At 41.0% G+C, this 13,387-nt stretch overlaps 1 protein-coding gene across 3 annotated transcripts; it reads left to right on the top strand.

The window, feature by feature from the left end:
* Window positions 1-9,384: 9,384 nt before the first annotated feature.
* LOC127770885 (uncharacterized) lies at window positions 9,385-13,152 on the top strand. Of its 3 annotated transcripts, none has more exons than XM_052296659.1 (8): window positions 9,385-9,757; window positions 10,934-11,080; window positions 11,246-11,308; window positions 11,439-11,505; window positions 11,584-11,684; window positions 11,847-11,891; window positions 12,000-12,461; window positions 12,669-13,152. In XM_052296659.1, the coding sequence occupies exons 2-8, from the start codon at window positions 10,949-10,951 to the stop codon at window positions 12,837-12,839; spliced, it is 1,041 nt and encodes a 346-aa protein (XP_052152619.1). In that variant the 5' UTR covers window positions 9,385-9,757; window positions 10,934-10,948; the 3' UTR covers window positions 12,840-13,152. The 3 variants fall into 3 exon arrangements, with proteins under 3 accessions (XP_052152619.1, XP_052152618.1, XP_052152617.1); XM_052296658.1 differs by having other exon boundaries at window positions 9,387-9,757; window positions 10,941-11,080; XM_052296657.1 differs by lacking the exon at window positions 9,385-9,757 and adding an exon at window positions 9,835-9,989 and having other exon boundaries at window positions 10,941-11,080.
* Window positions 13,153-13,387: the final 235 nt, after the last annotated feature.

Genomic DNA, 13,387 nt, shown 5'->3' on the forward strand with positions numbered 1-13,387 from the left:
AGTAGCTCACTCGTCCTGCTAGGTGATCCATGTTTTCTGGTTCGATATACTGCAGTATCATTTTGGAACATTTAATCAGAGAAATATCTGGACACTCCCCCAAAAAATCTAGCATAGACTCAGAAAAATAAAATATCTGGACACCCAAAAAATCTAAATAGGGATGACCAGATTTGAGTACGGGAAGTCGGGAACTACATGACAGGTTCTTTTTCATATCCATGTTAATGTAACACGTACTCCTATATAGCTGGATTGAATAACTTGAAACAAATGAGCACCCAACCCTCCCATGCAATGTAAGCATCCGTTCTAAAATAAACGAACATAATACTTTATAATACTTTATATGATATATTCTAGTGCTATGTCTAGAATAGTAGTATTAGAATATATCATATTTCGCATTATGTTTGCTTATTTTTAGAACGGAGGTTGTAGTTGGTAAAATTGTCACAAACTCCATGCGCCAATGCAATGAAGACAAATATAGTCACTGCTGCTTAACATTTGCTCTTACCTATTGCATGGCAATTGCACAACAATAAGAGCTTGTTCACTTTAGTACCATTTTTAATCTTATCAAGTTTTGTTACTATCAAATTTTAATAACATATTAGTCTAAACATATCTCAAATACCATACCATGTCAAAATTTGGTAAGTTTCTAGATTCTTCTTCACATAGCTCCACACAAAAAGAATTAGTAACGCATCAAACCAAACAACACCCATTTACCTCTACCTTACATTGTTTGGTATTGGCCAAATTTTGATTTTGATGGTGTCAAAATTTGGTAGGGATTATTTTTTGCATCAAACTAAACATATCACCAACAGTCTACCTATTTGATTCCCAAAATTGATTTTGAGGAATTTTAGTAAAAAAAAAAAACAGCTCCAACAGTTTCCCTACTCTCCTACCCGAGCCGAGTTTTGGAGTTCCTTTCTCCTGATTCCTTGCTCTGTTTATATGCGGACGCGCGTTCTCGCAAAAGTCGCTCCCAATCTCGTACTCCTGCCTCTCTCCTCCCATTCCCACGTGTAGGAGGTAGTGATCTTTTTGCGCGTGGAAGAAAAAAACGGAATTTCTGTTGGTATTTTAACAAAAGGATCTACTTTTAAGTTTTGGGATTGAATGCAGGATATTTGTTAGAGGGAGAAGTTTTTTGACTTCCTATTTTTAGTTTAGAAAACCCAAAAATATTTTTTTGGGGGAGATTAGGTAATCTGTTGGTATTACCAATAGATTATCTATAATTTTTTCCTAAAAATTTGTTTTTGGGTTTCCTAAACTGAAAATAGGAAGTAAAAAAACTCCTCCCTCCAACAGATAGACTAAATTCAATCCCCAAAACTTAAAAATGGGCCCTTCGGTTAAACTACCAAGAGAAAATTCTGTTTTTTTTTCTTTCACGCGCAGAAAGATCGCTATCTCCCACGCGCGGGAACGAAGGAGAGAGGCGGGATTGCGTGATTGGGAGCGACTTTCGCGCCCGCATATAAACGGAGCGAGGAACCGGGGGGAGGGAACTCCAAAACTCGGGTAGGAGAGTAGGGATCTGCTGGAGCTGATTTTTGGACTAAAATCCCTCAAAATTAGTTTTGGGAATTATATAGGTAGACTATTGGTGATGCTTAGTACCCGGTTGGAAGTTGGAATTCCGAAAACTGCCGATGTTTCCGCTAAAAATTGAACCGTTTCCACGAAATTTGTACATCTCGAACAGATCCTATGGCACTACCCATGTCATAAGTCAGAACATATCCAAGATGGACTAAATAAAAAGGCCATAGTCCAACATATTTGATCTCGTATATTTTTTAATAGTAACTGACACGCTTGAACCCGTGGGCACCTAACCTGATAAGCTAGCTAGCCACTCGAAACAGCCAGTGCACAGTAACGCACCATTTTGACTCTAGTGCTCGTGCGTGCGTAAACAAACAATAGCGGCGACTCGTACGTACGGTGCATATCATCCAAAACTTTGATTATTCGATCGTCTAGGTTCATTGATCGATCGTGTGGATAAATAAACTAGTACTTAATTTGACAATATGCATGAATGCGTGCAGACGACAAGATCCGGATACAAAGGCGAGTTCGAGCTATATAGCTCATGGCACAACCTGTCTTTATTCCCTTGGCTCGAGTAAATAAATTACTATTGGTAGTGTAGTCGTGTGCTTTTGATTAATCTCTTTTTTTCTGCACGAATCCATAAATTTTTATTTTTAGGTTATAGTTGTTGGACTATCAGTGAAGGATTATCCTGGCGAGCTAGTTACTCCTAATCAAATCACCCAACAACTCTAGTGCAGTGCCTTCTCTCTCCATAATCCTTACCTACACCTTTGACATTCTCTCTTGATGATCTTTTCTTCTTAATTACGCAATCAATGGCGTAAGTTCTCACGCAATTTAACTGATTGCGCGCGTGTAGTAGTAGTAGATGCCATCTGGAACAGTACATGCACAAGGTCGACAAAGAAGGAGAAAATAAAGAAAAAGAACTTTGCAAATTAAGTTCATCATCACACGCTTGGCATGGCACCACCAGACGGCTCGCACCGTGTAGCCGGTAATGTACTCGTTGCGTGGACCAAAACATCACACGAACTCGTTGTTTGCCAGCATGTTTCAACGCATTTTTTAGTCACCCACATGAGCTTTTCTATTTCCATCATCATCTTTTTTTTTACATGATTTCCATCATCATCTTGAGACAACGAGATTGTCTTTAATTAATTTAATCATCGGGATCACCCTGTCAATCGTACGTGTCCAGATGGGTGCAGTGAGTCATTAATGCGTTGTTTCATTTCAATCTAAACTGGTTCTTAATCCAGCTATTACTACTAATTGCAAGTGAAATAGGAGTATAAAGGAGTTCATTACATGCATATGAGTAAAGTTAAAGACATGTCACCTGGAGTATTATTTTTACTATGCATGTAACTGTAATACTGTACCGTTCATGAATGTTTCGTGAGGCTCGAGAGGGCGATGCTGACACGAGGGTGACTGCATAATGTTACTTTGCCAGTTGCTCCCGTCCACACATATACGGAGTATATAGCTGTGTCACGTGTGATTATAGATTTATAGCTGCATCTGCAACAGGTATATACCTGCAAATTAAATCAGCCACAGCCCACAAGATTCACGAGCAATGAAAGCTGCTTATCTGTTTCAACAGTATGAAAACCTTGCGATCGTACTCCATATGGATTTGCCACGCGTAACATGTGGACTTTCAGAGCTTCAGGTATCCTAGCAAGCTGACGTAATAGTTCGTGTGTAGCGTTACACTTTTGCAGAGTAGAAAAATTCACTGTGTGAATTGGTGAGCGAGGAGAATTTCATGAAAAATCTCACAATTCGTTATATCTCAAATATATATACCAAATATATATACAGTCGGCGTTCCAAAATATATATATATACAGTGAATACTAGGCTGTGTTATTTCTATCTAGTACTCCGTCTTGTACAAAATATTCTGATATTTTATTTTGCAGGAAACAAAATATTTGATATGAGGATAATTAGGCCCTCTTTGTTTAGGCTTATAAACCAACTTATAAGCCAAAAAATTTATGCCTAAACAAGCAAGCAGCTTTTTTCGTTTGGTTTTTGAAGTCATAAGCCACTCTAACACTATTAAGCCAAAAGCTAGATTGGAGGAGCTTTTTTGGCTTATATGAGGTAGATGTATGACTCCACCACTAAACTTAGGACATTAAATCCATCGGCTTATAAATCCTATAAGCCAATAAGCTGACTTAAAAATCTAAGCCAATAAGTCTAAACCTAAACAAAGAGGGCCTTAATATTCTATCGAACTTTGAAAATTCCCGCTGTCCCTATTTTTCTCAAACGACCAGTTTAAAAGCAAATGGATTGATATACATAGATTTGCCTAAAAGAACTATATTACCAATTTATAAATTTATTCTAATACAGAATCGATCGTCAGCAATTTAGGACTACTTTTTCTGCGAGATTTGAATAATTTCTTTGGCGTGTCAGGTTGTCGTTGGCTTGGCTACAAATTAAGGTCCTCGGATGTGCCGCTGCCCGGCAAAACCAAGCAGTTGACCGTACCGCGAGCCAACGGCGGCCGCCCGGCCGGTTTGCCGGTGTCACACCCGAAATTTCTATCCAAAATTCCAAACGCTTACATGTGTGTGAACCCTCATCCAAGAATCAGCCGAGACACACAATAACAAATTAATAATAGAACAATTATTACTCTAATTAATAAGCGAATAAAATGTCATTACAGAGGTAGATAGTTCCTCTCAATCAATAAAGATCTAAGCAGCGGAAAAAAATAAGATAAACGACGCAGACGACTCCACTCCACAGGCAGCTTGACCAGGGCTACACCTAATCCTCCACACCATCAGCATCACTGTAGAACTCCTCCTCTGATGAATGATTGCAAGGTGAGTATATGACATACTCAGCAAGCCACGCAGCAAATATGCAAGTGCACAGGATAACAAAGGATGGCATAATACGGTTTCATTTGCATAAACAGCATTTAATAAACATTTCAGAATTTAATAAAACAGTTAAGTAATAATTAAACAATATTAATCCAATGCTATACAACATACCCTGTTGCATAGGCCCAACCATTCTGAACAACCAATCCCAGCTGCACAGTTCTATCTCCAAACCAGGAATATACCATTCCAAACCAGGAGCTAATCAAATTATTACCAGTTATAGCATCTTTCATTATGATGAGAGGTGTGAGACTAATCACGAAAGACATTGTTAGACCCGCCCATAACCGCGGGCACGGCTATTCGAATAGTTTTACTCTGACCAGAGGTGTACCACTGTACCCACAAGACACAGCCCCACGACATGTCACCATGCGCCTTGATACCACCACGGTACCTCAGAAAGGAGCTGTGACAGTACCCCTCGCACAACACAATCCACCACAGCGCACCGTTCCTGGATCATAATCACCCCCTTATAAACAAGGCATGGACTCCCCAGCGACCCCCGTGGGCTTATCTCCGCCACTTCTCAGTCTGGTGCCCCGCAATGAACCATGCTATACAAAAGGTAAAGCCGTTGCCCACGCTGGCTTGTGGTTGGCACGGTTAATGTTTCACAACCGAAACTCGTGAACCGGTCCTTAATTGTCATGAGCACGACCATCAAAACCATGTGCTCACAACCCACCATTATCAGGTTTTAGTTGGCAAATTAACTAATTAACCAATCATGATTAACCATCATGAGTTATCATTAAGCCATCATTAAATAATAGTGAGTCATAAGTTATCCTAAAAGTGTGCTAATGTTTCTAAGCATGGCTAAGCAATCGCATCTAATATCTAGCTGAACCAATATATAAAGCTCAACTAGTCAATTTATAATAACCCAAGGTATCAAGGAATAAAGTAATCAAGAACAAAAGGGCTATAACAAACAATAGGTTAATTCCACCCAATGACATTCGAAAATAAATGCAATAATTGAATAGAAATAATAGCTTTAAACGGGATCAACATGCTCAAAGGGTTGTTTGGGATCTGTGTGACTTGCCTTGCTGGCCTCGGAACTCCTCAAATTCTTCTCCTGCGAAAACGGACTCTCCGGAAACGTCGGAATCTAAACAGAAAAGAGCAAAAACACCAAAATAGCACATAAACAAGCATGAACAGTACATGTGGATATTTTTAACATGTAGATCTCAATTTTAGAAAAATTTAGAGACTTGAACCAACTAAATCCGAGCTAAGATGAATTAGTTATGAATTTTTAAAGATTAAATCGGATTAAAACACTTATATGGATTTTAATTGAATTATGACGCAATAATGAATTATTTTTGAAAAGAAAAAGGGGATTATTGCGTCAGCGACTAGGGTTTGCGGTGGACCGGGTGGACCGGGTGCACGACAGCGGTTCACGAGATTGGACGGCCGAGATGATCCATCCAAAACGAACGGCCGAGATCGACCGGTCCACGGCCGGACCACGGCGGACGGCATTGATGACGTCGGCGATGATGTCACCACCGGCGGCGACTGAACCGTGCGAGCTCGCCGGCGAACCACGGCACGACAGCGCGAACGGAAAGCCTCTACGGGTTGCGGGCGGCACGGTGAACTCACCGGCGACCAAAGCGACGGCGGACGATGACCGGACGACGTCGGCGACGAGGAAGAAGCGGCGGCAACCTTCGGCTTGACGACGGCGACGGAGTTCCGGCGGTCGACAACGACGGCGGAGGTGCGGACGAGGACGGCGACGCGACGGCGGCCTTCCCGAGCGACGGCGACGACAGGAGCGACGGCGGCGCACGGCTGGAGCGACAGCGGCGACGGCGGCGCTAGACTGCACGGGGCTAGGGCGCTACGGGCGGCGAGGGACGAAGGCGAGGGGGCGACGGGTAGCGGAGACACCGGGGATCCTTTTATAGGGGCAAGGATACGGCGGCGAAGGCCCACGGCGACCGGCGACGAGAAGGAAAGTCTAGGGTTCGGAGGAGAGAGACTGATCCGATTCGACCTCGAATCCACGAATTTCCAAACGATTTTAGCCGATGATTCCAAAAGAGAAAAGATAGAGAAGATCGAGAAGATCATTTCCCCTCTATCGATTTCACCGGAGAAGGAAAGACGCGGCCGAATTTGGAAGGAGACGGCGGCGGCGCGACGCTAGGGTTCGGGCAGCGGCGGCGGCGCGAGGAAGACGAAGACCGGCCCCACCTGTCAGCGGGCGGACGCGCGCGCGAGCGGCGGCTGCGGCTGCGGACTGGGCCGACTTGGGCCGAGGAGGAGAGAGAGAGGGTTTTGGGCCGACTTTCGGCCCAAAGCCAAAAGAGACTTTTTAAAACCTTTTCCAATTTAAATTATTAATGAAATGCAATTCCATTTATTAAAAATACTTCCTTAGCTCAAATAAATCCCAGAAAAATCTAGGAATTATACAATCAAGCAAAGTATTTAATGAAATTTTATCTGGCCCCATTTTATATTGGAATTTATTATTTAAAATTAGATCTTCTCTTCTAGGCTTTTAAAATAAATTCTAATAATTCCAATTTAGACAACAATTTATATATTTGGGATTTTTAAGGTGTGACAGCCGGGTTACCGGACGCAACAGCGGAGACGACTAAAAAAAGAGAAAAGATAAAGATAAACACCAGCGATGTGGTGTCACTATGGTTCAAACGACCACGAATATATAAGTAGATCTTTAACATGATTATAGTAAGGCTTTAATCCCTCCGTCCCATTTTAAGTACAACTATAGTTTTTCATGTTTAACTTTAACTGTCTGTCTTATTTATTTTTTTTAAAAAAAATTAAAAACATAAGTCACGAGTAAAGTATTATTCATGTTTTATCATCTCATAACAATAAAAATACTAATTATAATTTTTTTTCAAATAAGATAGATGATCAAAGTTGGGCACGAAAACTTATGGTTGCATTTAAAATGGGTCGGAGGGAGTGTGCAATTAAGGGGTGAAAAGTTTTAGCGTGTCACATCAGATATACGAACAAATATTTGAAGTATTAAACATAGACTAATAACAAAATAAATTACATATTTCGCCTGTAAACCGCGAGACGAATTTATTAAGCCTAATTAATCCGTCATTAGCAAATGTTTTAGTGCCACATTGTCAAACCATGGAGCAATTAGGGCTTAAAAGATTCGTCTCGCAATTTACGCGCAATATGTGTAATTAGTTTTTTTTCATATTTAATACTCTATGCATGTATCCAAACATTCGATGTGACAGGGTAAAAAGTTTTTATGTGGGAACTAAACATGGCCTAAGATGAAAGATTTGCTATGGTTTCCGTCTCTTTAGGCTGTGTTTAGGTCCCGCACGGAAAACATGATGATTTATTAATGTATAATTAATTAAGTACTAGAAAAAATAACTTGAAAATAGATTAATATGATTTCTTAAAACAACTTTCGTAGAGAAAACTTTTTTAAAAATAGACACTGTTTATTAGTTTGTAAAACATGTACACGGAAAACCAGAAAGGTGACTTGTGAAGTGAAGAAAACTTAGCCTTAAAACACGTGTTAGAGGACACATTCCGAGAAATGTGAGTGTAGTTTGACATGCGTAGTTATGTATATGTGCTTATGCATCTGCCGTGTAACGAAACAAAAACAAAGGGACTACTTCGTTCGTTCCAAAATGTTTTAACTTATATATGACATGCTTCCTCAGTTCCATAAAAAATAAATCTAGGATATGATGTGGCGTATTCTAGTATTTTGAATTTAGACATGTGTCATATTCGGCACAATGTTGGTTTTTTATGGGACAGAAGAAATATATTAGGGGGCCTGTTTAGAACCCACCCTAAAACTTTACACCATATCACATGGAATGTTTGGACACATACATGGTGTATTAAATATAGATTAAAAAATAACTAATTGCACAGATTACAACTACCTTTGTGAGACAAATCTTTTAAGCCTAATTGCTCCATGATTTGATAATGTGGTGCTACAGTAAATATTTGCTAATGACGGATTAATTAGGCTTAATAAATTCATCTCGCGGTTTACTGATGGATATTGTAATTAGTTCTTTTATTAGTGTCCGAACACCCCATGCGGCACCTTATATGGATTTGTTTAGTTGGGGAAAAATTTTGGGTTTGGTTATCACATCGGATATACAGACACATTTAAAATATTAAACGTAGTCTAATAACAAAATAAATTACAGATTTCGCCAAGAAATTACGAGACGAATTTATTGAGCCTAATTAATCTATCATTATCAAATGTTTAATGTAGTACCACAACGTCAAATCATGTCACCATTAGGCTTAAAAGCTTTGTATCGCAATTTACACACAATATGTGTATTTTTTTATACATTTAATACTCCATGCATGTGTCCAAATATTCGATATGACAGCATGAAATTTTTTTGTTTTGAAACTAAACAAGACCATAGTATCCAATGTGACACGCTAAAACTTTACCCTAGATTAAACACATGCTAGGTTAAAATATTTCGTGACGAAGTTTGTGAAAGTGTTTAGTTCACGCCAAAATTGAAAGTTTGGTTGAAATTGGAACGATGTGACGGAGTTGGAAATTTGTGTGTAGAAAAGTTTTGATGTGATGGAAAAGTTGGAAGTTTTTTTTAAAAAAGTTTGGAACTAAAATTGGCCAAAGAAAGGAAATAAAAAAGGTTCCTGCTTATCCTCGGAAAAGGCAGCCTCGGGATTCACATTTCACACCCCTCTCACAGTCCACATCTCCCGCACGGCGCGGCGCCGCACGGGGTATATTCCACGCTCACCCACGCCCACGGGGGCAATCCGGTAATTACGCCATCCCGCGGGAGACCGATTCTTTACTCGCACTCCCACCGCTGCTGCTGCTGCACACGGACGGGGGGACTCTCTGGCTGCCATGGCAGAAGCGGCGAAGCTTCCACGGGTCTCCGCCTATATATCCCCACCCCCAAGCCCGCGCCTTGCCGACCTCTACTCCTCCTAGGCGTGTGGCGGGTTTGACTTTCTGACTTTGGGAGGGAGATTTGTCCAAGAAGAATTCCGTTGGAGGAGGATTCGGAGAGCTCCATTGGTCTGCGGGTCGGTCGGTCCAGCTTGCTGGAGAAGAAGAAGGGGGTGTTGTTGCGTTGCGGGCGAGGGAAGGAGGGGAGGAGAGGAGGCGCCTTGCCGTTGGGGTTCTGATCCCTCTTGGGGCTCCCGTCGAGGAGGTAATCTCGGCTTTCTCTGCTTCGGTTCGTGGTAGATTCGGTTTCACGGGGGGAGATTTTTTGCAGGGGGACAGGGTGGGGGAAAATAAAAGGAGGAAGTTTTTCTTGAGATTTTCGTCGGGTGCTTTGGTCTGATTAGCTGTCGTCAGTCGTCGCCTTGTTTAGTTTTACGGGTTGATCTGAAGGAAATCGTCTGGATAGGTTGTGGATTCAGGCGGCTACTGCCTCATGAGTAAGTTCTCATGGCATGTGATGTGTCATGTGTGTCTTCTAGCCGGAAAAGAAATTGTAGAACAGCTTTTTGGCTTTCTTCATGTTGCATCCACTGCTTCATGTGGCATGGGGAGAGGCAGCGTGGAGAATCCAGCTCTTTCATGGGGGTTTAGGGATCAAAGTTGTGATTTAGCTGTGTCGGTAGCCTGAATTTCTGGTGGATTTAGTTCAGATGTTGTATAACTGCAGCGTGTGGATGGGGGCTGGTGAAAAGGAGGTAGCTTTGCTCCGTGCGTTCTTGATTTCACACCTGCAAATCCATGTGTTTAGGCAATCTTTTTCATCTTATTTCTGCCATATTTCCTACTGGGAGGTGATAGAAGGCGACAGATTTGTACAGGCTAGGAGTATTTTTCGGGTGTTCTATGGATGTGTGGGGTTTAGATTCTACTAAGTTCGAAAAACAATAGGAGTGGCTTTCTTAATTGTGTACTTTTTAAAGACACCTTTATGGATTTGGAAGTAGCAGAGTCTCCATATCCTGTCCACATTCAGGCATATAGTTAACATATTGATTTTACAATAGCGAATTGTGCTTAGCAATCTTCTGGTTCTTAGTCACAGCTTGTGATGTTGGGTTTTTTACTCATCAGTATGTATGTAGGTTATTAGACTTATGTTCAAATGATATAAGTTTTCTTCAGAAATCAGCCATGTACACAAGGGTTAGGGAATGCCAGTTCCCACCCAGAACCTTGTACTTTATTTTAAAATACAAAATATGAAAATTACAAAAGAGGAAAATTGAGTCTGTTGTAGTGACTCCATTTTTCTCTTTTGTATATTAGTTTAAGATGGTGTTCATATTGAAAATTTGTGATTCTCATGTTTGGTACAGTCCAATCATCTAATTTTTTCTTCCTTCAATACAAAATTAATTTCAACTGTTGTTAATAACTGAAGTTAACAGGTGGCACGATGAAGACGCCATCACTGCTTGTTCAGTGTTTCCCTGGCTTGCTTCCCAGCAAGGCTACGAGTTGTGTGCCAATTGTATCAGAAAGGGATCTACAGCTACCATCACCAGCTGTCGAGATAATCCCATCAAAGGTACATTTATTTTTTCTGATTTGGCTGTCATTTGTATATAAAACTCCAAAAGAAATACTTCAAATGTTTTGCAGCTGTCTGTTGTACTGTTGATTGGTGTTCTTTTTGGGATTGTTTTCGTGGGTAAACAATTTAATAAGTATGTCTTGATCCTTTTTATCTCAGAGTGCTCATCCTTACAAATATGCTGGCGAGAAGGTTGATGTTCAAGGTCTTGACATTTTCAAGGTAAGCAGCACATGCATATTCCTTATTTTGTTAATTTTCAAGTTGGCTAGTTTCTTTCCCTTGCTACCATCAAGTTATCAAATATAAACATCAAACACCAATGTTTTAATGTGTTCTCCTTATGCTTCAGGGGAAGGTCAGTGTAGCGGATATGATAGCCTTCTCCCCTTCTGAAGTAGTAGCATCCAAATATGATGGTAAGGACATAACGAATAAGCACATCTTATATTTTCTTTCCTCCATACCATGGAGTCTTATTCATCACTTCTTCTCAGGATCTCTGAAATATTGGGAGAGTTCCATTACTCTCGTCAACATTATTAAAAATGAGATCCGTGATGGGCAGTTGAGCTTCAGGGGCAAGCGGGTTCTAGAGGTAACTTCCCATGAGAAAACTGGCATCGTTGGCTAGCTGTTACAGATTCTTCATTTAGTTATTTAGTAGATGCTTTGTGCTTGCATTTGCTTTCATCGAATCAGAATCAACTAGATAATTTGGACTCATGCATAACTCACTTCCTTTTGAAAATTGATGCAGCTTGGTTGTGGATCTGGTCTGGCTGGGATTTTTGCCTGTTTGAAGGTATTTCATCTTTCCATTGCTTCTGACGATTATCAATTTACTATATCTTTGCTTTCAGTTATCTTTACCCAGAATACTGATTGACTGAATGCTTCGATGCTTCCTCAGGGTGCATCCACAGTTCATTTTCAGGACACAAATGCAGAAACAATAAGATGCAGAGCAATACCCAATGTGCTTGCAAACCTTGAGCAGGCTCGGGACAGGCAGAACAGACCATCAGAGAGCCCTGTTACACCATCACGACAACTGTTAGCCCCGAACGTACATTTCTATGCTGGGGACTGGGAGGAGCTCCCTACTATTCTCTCAGTTGTACACCCACCTGCAGCACCAACAAACCTTAGCTTCTCAGAGGACGACTTTATGGATGGCTGCAGTAGCCATGATGGGAGCAGCATAGTTGGTGTCGACAATTGCCCCAGGCGATCAAGGAAACTTTCTGGTAGCCGTGCATGGGAGAGGGCCAGTGAGACAGACCAAGCTGATGGAGGCTATGATGTAATTTTGATTTCTGAGGTCCCCTATGCGGTGAACTCTTTGAAGAAGCTCTATGCCCTTATCACAAAGGTCAGTTCCTCACTTGTTATCGCTGTTTTGGCTTTTCATGTATCATGCATCTAGATCAAGCTGTGATTTGTGATGGAATAAATGAGTTGAAGCTTCTAAACCTCTTTCTTTGAGTAGGACAATATTGCTAGAGTAATTTTTAATTGATGCACTCAACTATAAAGATCCACAAGTGCTAATACGGCGTCGTTTCTGCTATTCTTGCAGTGCCTGCGACCCCCATACGGAGTACTGTATGTGGCTTCAAAGAAGAACTTGGTTGGTTCCAATGGCGGCGCAAGGCAACTCAGAGCTTTGATGGAGGAGGAGGGTGTCCTTGGTGGCCACTTTTTAACCGAGTTAGCTGACCGGGAAATTTGGAAGTTCTTCTTCAAGTAAACTAGCAAACCAAGGAGCTGGGAAGATGAAATGGGGCCCTGGCCTTGTGACACAATTTTTTGATGTCTACTCTGCAGCGCTGTACATACCGCAAAGCGTAGTTCCATTAATTCTTTGGTAATATAGGATTATGATATGTGTGCCTCAGTTGTTGTGCTTGCTGATGTGTTGGAAATTCCACCCTTTTGTAGATCTCCTATGTGGTGTTGCTAAGTAAAGAAATCAAATTGTAATGAACCTTCTGCATACCGAAATTATACGGTGATGGCATTAGTCAGAGCACGATACCAGAAATATTTACGAACTGTTACTACTTGCTTGGACATATTCCATGAATCATTCGTTAGTTAGTTATCTACACTGCAGACTCAATGGCGAATCTTGCAGTCTCATTTTCTACCAGTCCTGGTTTGAGCAGAGCTATCTTTAAAGCGTGACACATAAATTTGAGCTATCTATCTTCATAGGATTTCAAAGGAAAATTGCACTGGTTGTGCAAAAACTTTTCAAAAGCAAAATTTTAAACTCCAGAAATCTTCGGGCCAATC

The sequence above is a fragment of the Oryza glaberrima genome, chromosome 4 (genome assembly GCF_000147395.1).
Source record: "Oryza glaberrima chromosome 4, OglaRS2, whole genome shotgun sequence".
NCBI classification, from domain to species: Eukaryota; Viridiplantae; Streptophyta; class Magnoliopsida; order Poales; family Poaceae; genus Oryza; species Oryza glaberrima.

Bases quoted from the DNA above. Each gene is read 5' to 3' on its own strand.
- LOC127770885 (XM_052296657.1), top strand. The intron at 11,506-11,583 runs GTAAGGACATAA...ACTTCTTCTCAG, and splicing joins AGTAGCATCCAAATATGATG to GATCTCTGAAATATTGGGAG. The intron at 11,685-11,846 runs GTAACTTCCCAT...AAATTGATGCAG, and splicing joins GGGGCAAGCGGGTTCTAGAG to CTTGGTTGTGGATCTGGTCT.